Source organism: Heptranchias perlo, chromosome 19 (genome assembly GCF_035084215.1).
Source record: "Heptranchias perlo isolate sHepPer1 chromosome 19, sHepPer1.hap1, whole genome shotgun sequence".
Lineage (NCBI taxonomy): Eukaryota > Metazoa > Chordata > Chondrichthyes > Hexanchiformes > Hexanchidae > Heptranchias > Heptranchias perlo.
Window position 1 is genome coordinate 20,154,050 of NC_090343.1, and position 18,271 is coordinate 20,172,320.

The 18,271-nt window shown below is 41.3% G+C and overlaps 1 protein-coding gene across 3 annotated transcripts in view; it reads left to right on the top strand.

The window, feature by feature from the left end:
* nol4lb (nucleolar protein 4-like b) overlaps positions 1–18,271 on the top strand; it is a 253,339-nt gene that overhangs the window by 213,831 nt on the left and 21,237 nt on the right. For all 3 annotated transcript variants that reach the window (XM_068000428.1, XM_068000430.1, XM_068000429.1), the window contains 2 exons: positions 4,844–4,963; positions 16,308–16,515. In XM_068000428.1, coding sequence (XP_067856529.1) covers positions 4,844–4,963; positions 16,308–16,515 — 328 coding nt within the window. The remainder of the gene's footprint in view (positions 1–4,843; positions 4,964–16,307; positions 16,516–18,271) is intronic.

Sequence of the window (18,271 nt, forward strand, 5' to 3'; positions counted from 1 at the left end):
TCATGAATGGTTACAATATAGGCGAACTTCTTTCAATTTGCATTTCCAATGCAGAGCTTTTCCCACTGGGATCACATATTGAATATTTGAGTGTGCATCTGACTAGCCGGCAGGCAAAGCTCTGCGGCAAGAGAGCGAATTTGTAAAGTTGCTCTTTATGTATTTGCCAACATAATTTTCAAAAGGTTGGAGTTGCCCTAGGATTGACAAATCACTGGGAATTAAATCAGATTTATAGATATTATTCAAATGTAACAGCTAGTGGGAAGTTAAATAAGGAATGGAATATTAAGGTCCAGATAATTTGTATAAAGTACTTGAGCTTCAGAGCTTATTGAAGAAATTATCTAAATCTATTGATTATGTTACTGCCTCAAAGCCCATGTCACCTATCAGTTATTCTTGCTATCATTTGTGCTGTGATTTGACGTTCCCGTTTCAAACAGATTGCCAAATTAGTTTTTATTTTTATAAATATATAGCAGTTGTGTTAACATTTTCACAAGGTTAACGTTACCAAATGTTTGGAAGATGATCTGTAAAGCTGAGTTCTGCTGAATTCAGAAAATAACATTCTGTATGATAACGTATGTCCCCGAGCTGGAATAAAGCTACAAATGACAAACCGATTAGTTGCTGGAGAACTACTGAAGAACTGATTAGCGGGAATTTGCTTGATATCTCAGAGCCTGCTGGGGATGTTTCCATGGCTTTTGGGATTCAGTAAAACGAGGAATTTCAAGATTATATATTTTTCTTGCTATTTTCTTAAAGTTTTCATTAAAATTAGCAAACATTATCCATGATTGTTAGATTCTCTGTTGATTCTTCAAGGCTTTTTCAGGTCATTTTATTGAAAAGGCCCTTATTCCTGAGTATTTGCTTAAAAATACACCCCCACGTGTATTTGAAATCTGTGGACAGCAGCAGTGAAGATGATACTCCAAACAGGAGGCTACTCATCTTGTGGGGAGATCATTAAAAAAAATTCGATACGTGTAGGGCTGTGTTTGTAAAATGAATACTGAAGGTGTGGGATCTTATTCTGAAATATGCCTTATAACATCAGTGTTTCTGTACTGTTGAAGGTTATTAAAGTAGTTTCACGTTTCATGATTGTGTTTTGCGGTTAAGTTAAACTTGGGGATCTGAGTGGTGCATTGGATTAGACACTGCTTTTTTACCTCTGGGACCTGGGTTTAAATCCAGTTCAGACTGATGGGATTAAAGTCCCTGCTGGCTATAAGGGTCCTATTTGAAATGAGTTTGGGCAGTCTCCATTCATTTCCTAGTAAGGATGAGCCTATAGAGCAAAACTGGCACTGATTAACACTATCACCACAGGATAACTAGTATGGGAAATGGAAAAAATATCACAATGGGGTATTCTTCTGAGTTTGAGGCTGAGACATATTGTTCAGACAAAGTAAAGGGAGTTTTACTTTAATTTGGTTGTGCTATACCTGATTTGCTAGATGTTGATACGGTACCATAATGAGCACTAAATAAATAAGTTTATTTTAAAAATTTAACCCAATGGCCCTGAAACTACACCTTGGGATACCAGCATGTGAATCCTTTCTGTGCTTATCTGAATTTTTTCTCCTGCCTAAGGCATCAACCTATTTAAAATAAATGGATTAATACCTCCACTAGTACAATAGACAGTGGAATTTCAGACAAATATATTAAGGGTTCATACACTACTGTCCACATTGTAATTTCAGGGCCCATGTTTTGTTGAAAGATTGCACTGAGTGCTGGAACTTCCTCTGAGTTAGAAGGTAGCAGGTTTAAGCACAAAATCTAGGCTGACATTCCAGTTAATTACTGAGGGACTGCTGCATTGTGCGAGGTGCTGTGTTTTGGGTGAAATGTTAAACTCAGGCTCCATCTGCCTGTTCTCGTGGACGTAAAAGACCCTTAACTAATTTATTGGCAATGAAGAGGTTTGGAACGTCCTGAGGATATGATAGCGTGCCATATAAATGCAAGTTCTTGCTCTTTCTTAATGAAAGAAATTACGTACATCAGAAAGTAATCATTAATTGATACCAAGCCTAAGTGTTAAAAGTATGAAGATTGTAGCAGGAAGGAAAAGGTGAGGGGGTAAGGAGTTCCACAGTTATGAGGTTCTGAGAAAGAACAAATTAAAGTAGGATCGTGTATGATGAGTCTTGAATTTAAAACACTGAGGATGAAGGAACAGGTAGGAAGGAGGTATAGGATTGTGTATTTACAGCTTCTGAGGAATAAAAGAGCAAAGTTCAGAGGAGCACTGACAGACAAGAAAAAGTGTCAGCTTAGGAACGAGAGGTGAGAGATGCATTGCCTATCATATGTCAAATTTTTCTTGTACTCTGTTCAAGAGTTGTTGGACAAGTATCCCCAGATTTGGAAGCAATATTCTAGTTTTGAAAATACTGAGTTTTATAAGGTATCGAATTGTTGAGGAGGGAAGTGTTTGTCAAAAGGAGAAAACAAGGATATAGCAATGCAGAAGATATGAAAGAACTTGCGTTTATATAGCGCCTTTCATGAACTCAGGACCCCAAAGCACTTTACAGCCAATAAAGTATTTTGAAATGTAGCCACTATTGCAATGTAGGGAAACATGGTAGCCAGTTTGCACACAGCAAGATCCCACAAACAGCAGTGAGATAAGCAGTTTTTTTTATATTGATGTTGGTTGAAGAATAATTGTTGACCAGAATAATTCCCCTGCTTTTCTTCAAATAGTGCCATGGTATTTTTTACATCCACCTGAGAGGGCAGACGGGATCTCGGTTTAACATCTCATCCAAAAGACAGGACCTCCGCCAGTGCAGTACTGCACAGGAGTGTCGGCCTAGATAATGTGCTCATGTCATGGAATGTGGCTTGAACCTTCAGGCTCAAAAGTGAGAGTGCTACCACTGAGCCAAGGCTGACACTTTTGTGGGAGTTTCATTTGAGATTAGGGAGATTATGTGCATCTCCTAGTGACTGGCACAGAAGGAGGGCGAGGAATAACTCACCTGTCATCCCTCTTGGCTAGAAATGGTGCATGCCCTGTAGAAACAAGGGAGAAAGGGGAAAATAAAAATACACTCCTTAAAAATAAATATAAGGATCTCACATTCAAAATGGAGCATAGGTCAGAATATAGGTCAGAGTGGCTCACCACCACCTTCTCAAGGGCAATTAGGGATGGGCAATAAATGCTGGCCTTGCCAGCAACGCCCACATCCCATGAACAAATAAAAAAAAATATTGGCACTGCAGTGTTACAGCCCTATCTCCAACTTGCGTGCCCTTTTCTCTGTCTTTTCCAGTCCCCATGCAACATTCAACATTGTCTTGTCAAGAGAGAAAGTGCCTTTGACAGCAGCCCAGGTTGACTTGCAAAAGTTTGAAATTACGAAAGTTTAATGTACCCACATAAAATCACTCTCCACTATTTTAACAGTGGTTTCAATTCATTTAAAACAGGTTGACTTGAACTTCAATTTTCCTTGCTTATTGTGAAGAAGGACCTTACTTCTGCTTGTTGTCCACACCCCTCCCCATCCACTAAGACAATCTGATCAAAATCAGAAACTTGGCCACTCGGTATTTCTGGGTGGGAATCCACACTATTATTTTGTGGCACAGCATGCGGGTATATTTACCTCCCTCTGTCTTTTCTTTCTCCCACAATCATCATGCTTTCAAAACCCATCCAATCACTACTTCTTTATTTACCTCATCTTTTCTCCCACTCTTTTCAGAAGGATCATGTCCTGCACTATGGGCCTTGGCCATTCATCAGATTTTGTCAACTTAAAAAACTATTGGGCATAAAGTAGGTACTTTGTAAAAGAAGAGATTTTATATGGATTCTTGATTAGTGAGGAGCCATAAACAGTACATATTACATTAGTAGTCGTTGTATATCCCAGAGTGTCCTCACGAGGCATAATTCTGCCAAACTCTTCTCTCCAGACTAATAGTGTTGGCAAATGTAGCAACTTATTGAAAAAAAAGTTAAACTAATGTGCCTAGAAATTACAAAAGTTTAATGTACTCACATAAAATCACTCTTTCACTATTTTAACAGAGGTTTTAATTCATTTAAAACAGAATAAAATAGCAGAGAGAGAGCGATTTGATTCATGCGCGTTAAGCATTCGCACAATAACATTACTACATGTAATTTCCAGACTGTGATTCTTTCTGGTTAATGCTGAGGGCTCTAGTTCTCCTGCATTTCTCATGATAAATGGTATCACTGCAAAGCAATGATAATTTCCTGGAGACTTTACAGCATCAAACAATTCCAGACCTCCCTGCTCAATAGCCTGTTGCAAACACATTTTGAAGTCACATTCCTTGAAAGCTTGTAAATATTAACATTGGCTCTATTTTAGGAAGCATCTTCTTAAAATTGACAAATGCCACATTTTGAAAATTTGGTCCCAGGTCTGTACATTTCACCCTCCCATGCTGAAATAGATACGCCTGACTGCAGCACAGTCGGAGATGTTTCAGTGAATATTTCATTTTGGAGGTGAATAAAAGATTTTGCATCTCATTGCTGAGATCACAGGGTTTCTCTATAGTTAAATGCATTTTGTTTTGGCACTAAAAACCAAGCATATGATTCCTAAGAAAAGTGCATGAGAGATCTGTCTATGCTGCTCAGTGATTGAACTAGATTCAGTTTGCCACCTGACTAAAGGAGCCATTTATCTTGAGAACAGTGAGTATTTTTCACAAGCAGGACTTGTGATTGAGCAGGTCTGTTTCAGTGTCCCATGTTCATTTAGCTTTGAGTGATTTGATGCAGCAGTGTTCAACTTGTGTATCCTTTTCTTCTCTGTAGTCACGACCCACCCCTCCTCACTTGACCTCAGCTATGGCGGAGAATATTCTGGCTGCTGCATGCGAAAGCGAAAGCAGGAAAGCAGCAAAACGAATGCGACTGGAAACATATCAGCAGCAGGTACTATTAACACTTAGCTATTTGAGGGGACTGAAATACAAAGTGGGGGAGTTATGCTTCCCTTGTATAGAGCCTTGGTCAGACCCCTTCTGGTGTACTGCGTTCAGTTTCGGGCACCGCACCTCAGGAAGGATATATTGGCTTTGGAGGTGGTGCAGCGTACGTTCACCAGAATGATACCGGGTCTTAGAGGGTTAAATTAAGAGGATAGGTTGCATAAACTTGGCTTGTATTCCCTTAACTATGGTAGATGGAGGGGTGATCTGATCAAGGTGTTTAAATTGATACCTCTGCATTGCCTCCAAGGCCTGCATAATCCTTTTGTGTCGTGGTTGCCAGAACTGTACACAGTACTCTAGGCGCAGTCTGACCAGAGCACCGTACAGTTTCAATGTGGCATCTAGGGGTTTGAACTCAACTGATTTGGTGATATAATCCTGCATCCTATTTGTGTTGCTTATTGCTGTCTTACTCTATTTAGACACGGTGAGTGGTAAGTCAACTAACACTTCTGGATGTCCTTTAATCTTTCCATGTTTTCAATCCATAGTGCCTCCTATTTTTATCTACAATATGCAGTGCCTTGCGTTTGCTACTGATCAGCCCAGGTCTAAACCCTGTTGAGCTCTCTGTAAGATCTTGGCTGAGATTCTCTGAGTCCTCACATCCCTAACTTGGTGTCATTTGTAAATTTAACTACTTTGCATTAAGACTGCGATTTGGGATAATTTGTAAATATCAGGAAGAGTTGACATCTAACTCAGACCTTGGGGCACCCCACTGAATCGCTCTCCCAAGTGCAACTTAGCTCCCCTTAACAAATATGGTTTACTTCCTTCCCTTTAGCCACGTGTTATATTTGATACCCACTCGATGTTTATAAAGGAGTCTTTTATGCAGTACTTTATCAAAAGCCTTTTGGAAATCTAGGTAGACTACGTCATATGGCTTCCTTCCTTCAACAGTGTCCATTGTACAAAGTGAGGAACAGGAGAACATCTGGAGGGGTGGGGGGAGGAGGGGAGGATGAGAAACTCAAAATTACTACTTTGTAAAAGAAAATAAGGTTACTGGTTTAAACCACTACAACATGATAAAAGATTAGAGGAAGGGGTTCTTAACGAAAGGAGTGTGTACAGAAAAAGCTAGATAGCAACAAGTAAGTGATTGGAAATCAGTTGCTCAGAAAAAGCATACAAATTCCCTGAGGTACACTGTCACACCTTATGACATCCATTGAGTTGTGTCATATAACTCACTCACTGGGGGTTAAATTGGTGAACCCCTGAATCCGGGCGCGGGCATCGCGTTGCGCAATTAACCCGCACCCGGTGGTATCTACACAGCCAGCATGTTGGATTGATGCTGCAACTTCATTTACCTGATAGGTGCACAGCGTGGAGCCCTAGCTGCGTTTGTCTCTCCATTTTCTCCATTCTCTCCACTTCTCACCAGCATGGGGGGGCCCAAATTTCGGGTGAGTTGCTCGCACCTCTTAAAGGCAGACTGCACCTCTTATTTGCAAAAAATAAGATACAGGTCCGCACGGAGTCTGAATGAAGATCAGACATTGCTCAAGTAAAACACAGATGCAGGTCCCATCCCTATGTTTAAAACTGTTGAGTTATGTTAAAACATTGAATAAAGATTACGCACTACTAAATCCCACATCCTCCAATCTGCATGCCAGACCTCACCAATTTGCCGATCTGAGTTTGTACCAGCTCTGCGAGGGAGCTTGCGCCAAGGTTTTCAGATGATGCACAAGCAACCTTGGTGCAAGAGGTGGACAACAGGAGGGGCATCCTATATCCACAGGAGGGCAAGAGGCCCTTCAGAAATATACTCCCGAGGCAGTGGGATGCAGTAAGGGACGAAGTCAATGCCAGGTGCATAGCACCACAAACATGGATGCAGTGCAGGAAGAAGTTCATTACTTTGACACGAGTGGTCAAGGTGAGTGAGGTCAACTATCAAGTGGCTTCTCTTACCTACTGCACCACTAGCCATATTCACTGCTCCATGGACGACACCCCCCCATCACCCACATACCAACAAACTCGTTCAATCAGTACTCAACTCTTCCAATCAGACACTTCCTCTCACCCTCACACATTACCACTGTTACAAACCGTACACCCACAAGTCACAGATCACACACTGGCAGCTATTCAACCATGACAGGCATATCACCCAAACACACATCCCACTTTCTTGCAGGAGAAAGTGGTGTATAACAGGAGGCAGCAAGTGGCAGTGGCATTTAGCCCCTCAAACCTGTTCCACCATTCAGTAAGATCATGGCTGATCTGTGACATAACTCCATATACCCGCCTTAGCCCCATATCCCTTAATACCCTTGGTTAACAAACATCTATCAATCTTAGACTTAAAATTAACAATTGAGCTAGCGTTCCAAACTTCTACCACCCTTTGTGCGTAGAAGCGTTTCCTAACTTCACTCTGCAAGTCCTGGCTTTAAATTTTAGGCTATGTCCCCTAGTCCTAGTATTCAAGTATAGGAGCCCTCCAAAAACAGGTAAAAATGCATCAGCAGCCAGAAGCAATAATCCAGCAACTAACCTGTAAATCCTGCATGGTCCCTTTAAAAAGCACTGGCGAGGGGTCCTCCAGGCCATCTAGGACATGTTTAGCTGGTCATGGTTAAGACAGTGCGTTGGCTGCAGCGTTAAGTGCCAAAATGGTATCCATGCCTTTAAATCAGCATTGCACACTGATCTAACGTATATTCTCCTTACTTTACATGCTGCCGGCATTCGTTTTCTGCGCCTGCACAAACCCCTTTACGAAGATGGTGTCCGGCGCACGTCACACTAGAAGCATGTGCGTGCATCCCGGACGCCATTTTGGAACTTCGGGAGGCCGCATAGCGCCGAAACAACGGGCGCTACATGACCGAATTTCTAGCCCGCTATCTTTTAATTTTATTTTTTAAATACAGCTAACAGATTTTGTCATCTTGTGCTAAGGTCTGATATTAAATAGATTGTTGATAGTGTTGTAAAATGCAATGGCCCTGAAAGTATAAGCCTACGATCCTTATTTTAATTGGCATTAACTGGCACCCACATCTCTAACAGTTAGTCTTAGGCCACAGTTAAATCCCTAAAATGAAAAAATCCCTTTTCTTTGGGATCTAATCTGGGGCTGGGGATGCAGGAAGTCCTAGGCAGTACCCATGCCCAGACCCACCTGCTCTGATACCACTAGCCATGGAAGGGATGGGTGGAGGCTCTGCCGCTTCCTAGGCTGGCAGAGTCCCCCACCTTAAGTCTGGGACTGGCATTTCTGGGTCCACCCAGAATTAATTTCCGCCCTTTCAGCACACACTCAACGGAGGATTTTAGCCCCAGTTTCTAGACAAGCCACAAACTTTGAGACACGAGCCACTCACATCACCCTCTTGTCTTTCAACTGGCACAAATTGCCCTCAGCCTTGAAAAACTGTTTCTGCTGGCAGGAGGGTCGGTAACCAGAGGACACAGATTTAAGATAATTGTCAAAAAAGCCAGGGGGAGATGAAGAGAAATTTGTTTACGCAGCGAGTTGTTATGATCTGGAATGAATTGCCCAAAAGGGTGGTGGAAGCAGATTCAATAGTAATTTTCAAAAGTGAATTGGATATATATTTAAAAAAGAAAAAATTTGCAGGACTATGGGGAAAGAACAGGGGTGAGACTAATTGGATAGCTCTTTCAAAGAGCCGGCACAGGTATGATGGGCCAAATGGCCTCCTTCTGTGCTGTATGATTCTATGAATGTCAATACGGTAACCAAGACTTTATTGCTTCCTCACTTTTTGCCACTGTGAGCATCTTTCCATGGTTCCACAAAGCCACTTGGTGACACATCTGAGTATTTGCAGTTACTGTAGATCATGCAAGGACAACTTGGCAGATAGGTAACAAGACTGCCCTGTGTGAATCTCTGAATGATCACTCAACAAGACTTCAGTATATCTAAAGTTAGTCTCAATATCCCTCAACTGAACCAAATTGAACTGATGGAAGTTGTTGTGCCTGATTTTAGAGAAGTTGTCCTTGTTGAAATTCCCAAGGAACATCGATGACTGAGCAACTAGGAATAATCTATACAGAATGAATGCCAATGACAATGGAAGAGTTTTTCATACAGGCGTATACGTGGTCAGAACCAGTTAGTAAGTCCCAAAGGTAAAGTCCAATGTATATACTTCTGCAGCCAAAGCAATTATACTTCATTCAGGCAGCTGACCTAGCAGTTTGTCCGACAAACCCATTACAGCTACAGCTGCAGCAGTCAGAAGAAAGCGATTCTTAGGATATATGCATTAGACTTTGAATAAAGCAGGGAGTTATTTTTAGGCTTTGTGGATCCTGAGATAACAGCCTATCTTATAACATAAACATTGGATTAGTGACCAGAAATTGTGAATTTAAAAGCCGAAAATCAAAATTCTTTGACAAATAATAACACTCGCCCCAAAATTCCAACCATGTAAGTAGGGAAGACCTCCAATTGAGGTCCAGAAAATTGATTTAGAATCCGACTTCTGCCCCATTTGTGCCCTTAGGAGAAATTCCAATGGGTGGGGCGTGGGCATTCCTTCAACCCCACGTCATGGAGTATGTCTGGGGAAGGTCCCCGGCTTTTCCAGGAATTCCATCCAATGTGCCACTTAAAGGCCTCAATGGAACTTTCACCAGCTGACAGCTGGCATGAGTCCCAACGATGTCCCAAAAAAGGCCCCAAAACTCTTCCAGGTAAAGGCAATCGATCGTGGGTGGGATCGATTACCTTCAAACAATGTCTCTCGGCGCCATTGGGAGCGGAATTTGGTGAAAAGGTAGCTTTTTATTGGAACCCTTTCTAGCCCTACCTCAGGTCCCGGACCTGACTCCCAAGTTATATTACCTCAGGCCCCGGACCTGACTCCCAGGTTATATTACCTCTGGTCCTGGACCTGACTCCAAGGTTATATTACCTCAGGTTCTGGACCTGACTCTCAAGTTATATTACCTGTTTTGCATCAGTGGGCATTTGAAGCCACTGTATATCAATGTAAAGCAGTAAGATAACAATACGGTAATGCATTTTAATGGTTATTCCAAGACTTGCTGCCATACGTTGCTAATTCATAAATATCATCACAGTGGTAGAACATGTCTTAGTGACTGGGGTCATTATATGCATAGTACACAGGCCCACAATCGCTTGTCATTGATATGACAATTAGTCAATTGTTTAATTTTCTGTTGATTACACTTTGCAATCAATTAATATTTATGTTGAGTGAATCAGCACAGCCTCGCTTAAATACAATGAAGTGCTGCAGAAATATTCTACTCAAGGGCTGTCCTATTGTACCAACTCCTAGAGATGCAGGAACACTTAGATTATCTACTTCACTAATGTTGTCAATTTATCTGTTCAACACTGTTCTTATTGAAATGTTTTTATAAGAAGAATGTTTGTGGCTGCTTTCTAAAAATAATTTCATTTTCTTGGTGAATAAAGCCTGCACACAATTTTATTCTCATTAAGATAGTAGCCTGTACTGTTCTTAATTAACTCTTATCTTTCAAATCTATCTACTTTCTATCCAGTTTCCTTGGCTTCTGTACGTCATGCATTAACTAAAACAAAGAAGGCAGATATACCTGTTTTCAACTCATCTGTTCTCCTCACCAACCATTTCATCTTTAACCACTCTTTCCTCTCTAAGGTCCTTGAACACATCAGTCTAGAAATTCGGCTGCATAGCGCCTGTTTTTCAGGCGCTAAACGACCTCCCAAGCCTCCAATATGGCAGGCAGGAAGCACACGCTCATTACAAGCCAGAGGTGCGCTACCCACGATATTGGTAAAAGCCAAAAAAGCGGCATGCAGTGCCCACGTCTGAAACAGGCATTAGACTCTTTGTATATACAAATAAGGGGACTAACCCCTTTTTGTTTGAGGTTCCCACTGCAGGATTGGTCTGCCCTGAGGCATCCGACTCTGGCTGCACTCAGGAAAACCAGGTCCAACTAACAGACATCCCTTAACGAGACCGCCTGTTAGGCCGCAACCAACAAGGTAAGATCTTAAAATATACTTAACCTGACTCCTCCTGACATCACATTCAAAGAACACAGGCTGCTGCTGCTGCTACTGCTACTGCTCTCCCACCCCCGATCACCGCCACCACCTCCAGCCACCGCTACCTGCTGACTCGTTCGCTCCACTTCCCGACCCAATCGCTTCCCTTCCGGATCACACCCTTCCCCGTCCCTGTAATCACTTACCCGAGAGCCGCTGCTGGCGTCGGGGCAGCCCGATCTTCCATTCCGCTTCTCTGACAAGCTGGATATTATTGTCCACAGCTCGCTGGCTCAATGGTATGAGGCCCGAGGCTCCATTCAGGCACAGGGATTTTTCCCTGTGATCCTGCGTGTCCAAATATGGGCGATTTTCTACGCGGTCATTTTTTCTCAGTTCTATGCTCATTTCTCCCAAAACTCCCTGGTTAAATTCCTTGAGTCTGCCTGGGTCAGCATTCATATGTAAGCTGATGACACCCAGCCCTACCTCTCCACTATTTTCTTCAACCCCACGACAACTTCTGTCTGATATCAAGTAACAATTTTTTGGAGTCACAATTTCTCCAAATGAACAACTGGAAGACCAAAGCCAACATTTTCGACCCCCGCCATAAACTCCATTCTTTTGTCATTTACTCCATCCTCTCCATGGGTACCTGCTCAGATTGAATCAGACCATGCAAAAATCTTGGCAATTCAGCACTGGGCTTCATATCCCATCTATCCATCACCATGACTGTTTATTTCCACCTCTGTATTATCAGTCGCCTCTGCCCGTACCTCAACCCCACTGCCGCACCTATCCACACTTTTCTCACATCTGGATTTGATTCTTCCAACATCCTCCTTCCCAGCCTCCCATCCTCCATTCATCATAAATTCAGCTGCCCATATCTTGTCCCGCACTAAGTCCTACGTGCCTATCACTGCTATCCTTGTTGACCTACATTGGCTTTCTGTTCCCAAATGCATTAAATTTAAAATCCATGTCCTCATCTTCAAATCCCTCTATAACCTCACTCCAGTGTATCTCTGCAACCTCCTCCAGCCTTGCATCCCCTCCTGTACCCTTTGATTCTCAGTCATTACCCATTTGTGCATCTCCCTTCCCTTCACCACACCATCGGTGACAGAGCCTTCAGCTGACTCGACTTCACTCTCTGGTACTTCCTGCCTAAACCCCTAAGCTTTTCCACTTCTCCCCGCACCTTTAAAAACTTTCTCACAACCCAGCTTAGCAATCAAGCTGTCAATTGCCTCTCCTAATTCTCGCATCATAGCTCTGTGACCACATGGTATACATCAAAGTTGAGGGATTATAGTTATGAAGGCAGACTTGGGAAGTTAGGGCTTTTTTCCACTACAGCTGAAAAGGTTGAGGGCTGACATGATAGAGGTCTTGAAGATTATGAAGTGTTATGAAAAGATAAATAAATAAGGTTATTTCCACTCATCGAGCTGAAAAGAAGAGGGCACAAATTTACGAAAGTCAGAAAAAGATTTAAAAAGATTAGAAAAATTTTCTGCACTGCTCCTGTCCAGCGTTGAGTGGGGGGGGGGGGGGCAGGAAAGTGTACCCTCCTGAATTCTTTTAAAAGAAAATTAGATAGTTGCTTGAAAAGGAGGAATATTATAGGGTATGGGGAGCGTGCAGGGGAGTGGAATTAGACTAATTGGGCCGTGGAGCAAAATGTGGCACAGAGTTGATGGACCAAACTTCTTGTTCCTACGCTGTAACATTCTGTAATTCTATAAATCAAGTATTTCCAAGATTGTACATATTTTATGATAGTTTGATTTGGTTCAGAAGCCAAGTGGCTTTCCCCAAATGAACACTGGGATCGTTGTTTGTGTAAATATATAGAACTGACCTGAATTTGAGAGGAGCACTGGAAAAGATCGACTGCAGCTCTGACTGTGCTGTATCAGACTACATGACTCAATTCACTCCTTATTTTTAAACTGCTTTTGTTGAGGCAAAGAGACATTAAAAAAACAATTTTAAAGAGCTATTGATTTATTATTGTATTACAGCTCTATAGAAGATTCACTGAATATTGTCTGTATTAGAGTGAGTTTTTATTCATGTTGCATTTTTTAGCAGTTGCGCACCCAGTTCTAACCAACATCAGTAGATGAAGGGCATCGAAATAGTAAGGACAAAGGCTGTGGGGGATGGGTTTCTCCTTCAGTAATCCAGGCTGCCTGTGCCTCAATAGCCGCTTCATAGAATCTTGGATCTGCCATAGGTCAGTCACGTTAATGGTTTTCCTTATTTGGACGAACTAGTGTTCTGTGGTGAACTAATTATCCTCCATTGCCAAGGATCTTTTTCTTCACTCTAGATTGGTTCTTGCTAGCTACAGTTTTCTATTTAACTAAAACTGTTGCCTTCCTTCCTGTTTCTTGAAAGCGCGATGTTTCTAGTATATAATGTGCACCTAATTAATTTTGTTCTGCTTGAGAGTGGGTTAGGATGATTCTTTTCCCATGGGCCACTGCCTTCCCCTCATCAGGGCTCTGTTGCATCACTCGATGGGGCAGTTCAGTCACAGTGCACAGGGCTGTTTATTTTTTTTAAACTGACCTGAAATTGAGATATTGCAGATCCTTGGAAAGGGGATAGTACAGCTTTCATGTGCTAACATATAACAGAGCTGCAGCTGAACACTTAACCAGCCTTACAGCTGGGACTCTCATCTTAGCAGCGACACAAGATAGAGTAAAAACATGGTTTGGCTTTGAATCATACAAATACATCGGTCCTATTTTATCTGCATTGATCCTCATAAGTTTAGATTTTTCTTTTGAGGTTAGAACTTTGAAAAAAAGAAGTTGCATTTATATAACACCTTATCACATCTCTCTGAAATATCCATAATGCTTCATTTAGAATAAATTGATTTGACTGTTATGTGTACAAACTGTGCACAACAAGATCCCACAAACAGCAAATGGATGAATGACCAGTTAATCTATTGGTAGGGGGAAGAACATTGGCTGGAACCTCAGGAGAAATCCCTGCTTTTCAAATAATGCCATGGAATCCTTAACATCCACCTGACAGATAGAGAGACAAGTACTCAGTTTAATGCCTCGTCCAAAGGGCAACATCTCCATCAAGGGAACTCTTCCTCAGTGCACCACTGGAGTGTTTTCCTTATTTAGGCACTCAAGTTCTGCAATAGGACTTGACCCCACAATCTTCTCACTCATAGGCAACGGTTCTACCAACTGAATCAAGCTGATGAACAATACAGCATAAAATATCTGTTCCAACAAACTAACATGATTGTGACTTTGAAACTGAAGAAATACTTAATAGTACTGCATGTCTCTAATTCTACTTAATAATTACTGTGCTTTTATTCAGAGAAAATTGCTTTTTATAGTTTATATATGGAAAAGTATCAGATTTTTATAGCTGAGGAGGTTCAATATTGAAAGGATTTGAAATAAATAAACACAGAAGTACAACCACTGTACAAAGAAGCTGTTTCCAGCAGAGATTTTATTTTATGTATAATTTAGAAAAGCCTTATCTGATTTTTATGAACTAACCTCCAGCCAATGAAGGATTAATTGGTGCTTTGGGAGTGGAGAGTACACTATATAAATCTTTATACAGTCTGTAATAAAATAAATCATTTTATTCCCACAAAATGATTCCTGACACGATGGGCCGAAGGGCCTCTATCCGTGCTGTATAACTCTATGACATTAGGCTAGAAATTACTGTTTGCAATATTAGTGGAGAAATGCTTAATGCTTTCATAGGTCCACCATTTCTTCACAGATGTTAACATGTTAATTTCACCCTGGTTAATGCCAACTTTAAATTAGAAGGCAGAGTTAATCATTCATCTGCTGATATTGGCAACAGTAATTTCTAGGCTCTTGGTGTTTTAACATTAGCTGCACCACATACGTGGGGCTTCACTGATTGGAAGTTAGGCTCTCCACAAAGAGCACATATGAAAATCAGAGAGCTGGAGCACTTCCCATACCTCCCAACACTATTGACAAAGCCTTGCAAGCAGTTTCCTGTTTTCTTCCTCAGCTAAAGAATGGTGCTTAGCACTGGGGGACTTAACGAAGGAGAGAAAAATATACACTAATGGTGGAACAGCTTTCATGTGCTAACATAGAAAACAGCTGCAGCTGTACATTCACAGATCTGACAAATGGAACTCTTATCTGTACCCTTACAAGGTGCTGAAGGGAAAATCTTTTGCCTATCACTTTGTATTGTATCATCGCATGGGCATTATTTTATATTAGTTGAGCTTACTTCTTTAATAGCAATACCTGAAGTAGTGTGTGGGGTAGCTGGGGAACTCTTATTCTATCATCATCAACAGGATCAATTCCAAAATACAGTGGAATCAAAGCAGAGTACTAAAAGCCAACCTGTTTTTATCTTTGTCAGAACAACCTATAGGTAACCCCTTCTAAACAGATTTTCCATATGGCCAGGCATCTTGTGATATATCTGAGCTCCTGCTAGTGAGTAATTATTCATTCACGGAGGTATTAGAGAGGATCTTATGACTGTATTTCTATTATCAATAGAGTGGAACAATTTGGTCTGGTGAAGTAGATGCCATGCTATAATACTGTGTATATGAAGAGGTAGCTATTATGGTGAGGCCTACATGCTGTTGACAGGTTTGTCAATAGCAATACGTAATGAAAAACCTGCTGAGTGAGAGATTGAGTAGTCCTTACTAGCAAGGACAGAATTTGCTGAATTTTTATGTTACATGAACCTGCCATCCTTAACATTTGAATGCTTGTCCCAAGGAAATTCACTTTTGCACTAATTTCAATGAGTGAATGGATAGTTTCTACTGTCACTGACTAAAAAGCTCTGGTCCAGTTCTCACTGGCACTGTAATCTAGTGTACTTAACTGACTGGTAAGCTCTGGTACAATTTCTGTTGACACTGGTGCTTGATGTACTTAGCTATCTGGATCTTAAATTCAGAAATACATATTGCAGAACATAAATTTCAGACTGTACCTCCAGAGAGGATATAAAGTAAAGGCTGGGGCCTGACCACTGACAACATTTTCAACTATTGGACAGTTACACAAACTCCAGCTGCCGATGTGTGAAGAATGTGTTTATAAATTTGAAAAAAAGTGTACTGAAGTAAACACAAAGAAATGAACAGCCCCAATAAGGCTGCATGAGCACATTACTAGCAGACTGGAGCCAACGATTTGTTAATTTTGTTTTGCTGTTTTTTTTGCTGTAGGATGAACCGATTGCACTAGATAAACACACCCAACAAGCCAGGGATACTGCCCAGCTCGCGCACACCACATATTCACTGCCAGCTGCTTCCTACTCACAGGATCAGATGTATATCAATGGAGGACTGAACTACAGTTACCGTGGTTACGGAGGAATAGGAGGTGGACTGCAGCATGCGACTTCTTTGCAGACTGGCACCCTCAGCAATGGTATGAAAATCATAACAGCCAGATGCCGTTGACTGGTTTTAGCTATCCTTTGCTGTTTTTAAAATTAGGCTATGCTGTGTAAAGCAAAGGTTCATTCATCTGTATTATAGTTACAACTATTCGAAATTTAATTTTTTTTTAAAGTAGAAATAAAACTGTGTAATGTAAGTTGGAATAATTTTATGCTTCCTTAAAAAAAAGACTGTTGATAAACCTTTTCAAATGTACATATCTGCCATTTACTTGTAGGTTTATTTGGGTTGTGATAAATACTGTCAAAGCCAGGAAACAAGCAATAGCGCATATTTTAGGTGAAAGTATTACAACAAAGGACAATATTCTTTTTCCCACTCCTTTTCCATAACATGAAAATAAGCTTTCTTCAGGGAGTTTTCCTCTAATTTAGAGCACTGAAGAGAGGATTTTCACGGTGTTTGTCTGTCTGTCCTGCCTTGCACTAACCCACCTAATCCAGCGCTTGTTGTTGGCTGGAGAATAATATAATAACAATTTGCATTTTTGCATTAAATTTTTGCATTAAATTGTGCGTTTAACGTAGAAAAACGTGTCAAAGAGTGGATTTTAAGGTAGATCTTACAGGAAGAGAGGGAGGAAGAGAGACAGTGGGAGTTAGGGAGAGAATTCCAGAGCATTGGGCCTAGATTAGTGAGGCAAAGGGAGGGGGGCTGCAGAATAGGCCAAAGTGAGAGGAACAGAGAGCTTATGGGGGGAAAGTAGTGCAATAGTCAAGTATGGCAGTGGCAAAAACATGCATGAGGATTTCAGCGGCAGATAAGCTGAGACGAGCGGAGATGGGTGATGTTACAGATGTGAAAATAGGCGGTCTTTCTGATACAGAGGATATGGGGTCATAACTTCAGCTACCCCAGAATCTACGCTTCTCTAAAGTATACAGACCCATCTCTTTAAGCCTATCTGGGTCGCTAAGGTTTTTTAAACTGGGAATCAATCTTTTGCCCTTTTCCAAAGCCTCAATATCCCCCACTATGTGAGGGGACCAAAAAAATGGACACAGTGAGACTTGACCAAGGTCTTGTACAAAGACACAATGGTATGTTTTGTTTTGTAGTGAATTGTCCTGTGAATGCAACCTCATACCCTGTTTACTTTAGATATAGCTTCACGGCATTGGTCATGAACCTTTATAGAGTGATGCACTAGAACACTCGGATCTTTTTCTTTCACCACTGGCTTCAGTTCTGTTCCCTGTAAGATCTAGGTAAATTTAGCATTAGACCAGCCCATATGCATAACACTACACTTTTCTAAATTAAATATAATTTGCCTAACACGAGTCCTTTCCCCCAACACATCGAGATCTGCTGCCAGTAGTTTAGCATCCTCTACAGTCCTAACACTCACACATAGCTTTGTATAGTCCACAAATTTGCGGATCATTCCCCAACACCTACATCTAGATTATTAATGAAGATAGTAAAGAGCAAAGGCCCCATCACCGATCCCTGTGGAACACCACTGGTAACCGGTCTCCAAGCAGATCCAAATCCATTGGCAACAACTTTCTGCCTGTGTACATTCAGCCAATTCTTAATCCACCACTGCAGATTACTACCAATTTCACAAGATTCTATCTTGTAGAGTGGCCTCCTGTGAGTTACCTGATCAAAGGCTTTTTGAATGTCCAGGTACACAATGTCTACTGGGTTCCCTCATCCACTAACTTAGTAACTTCTTCAAAAAGTTTAATCAAATTATTAAGACACTTCTTTTCCAG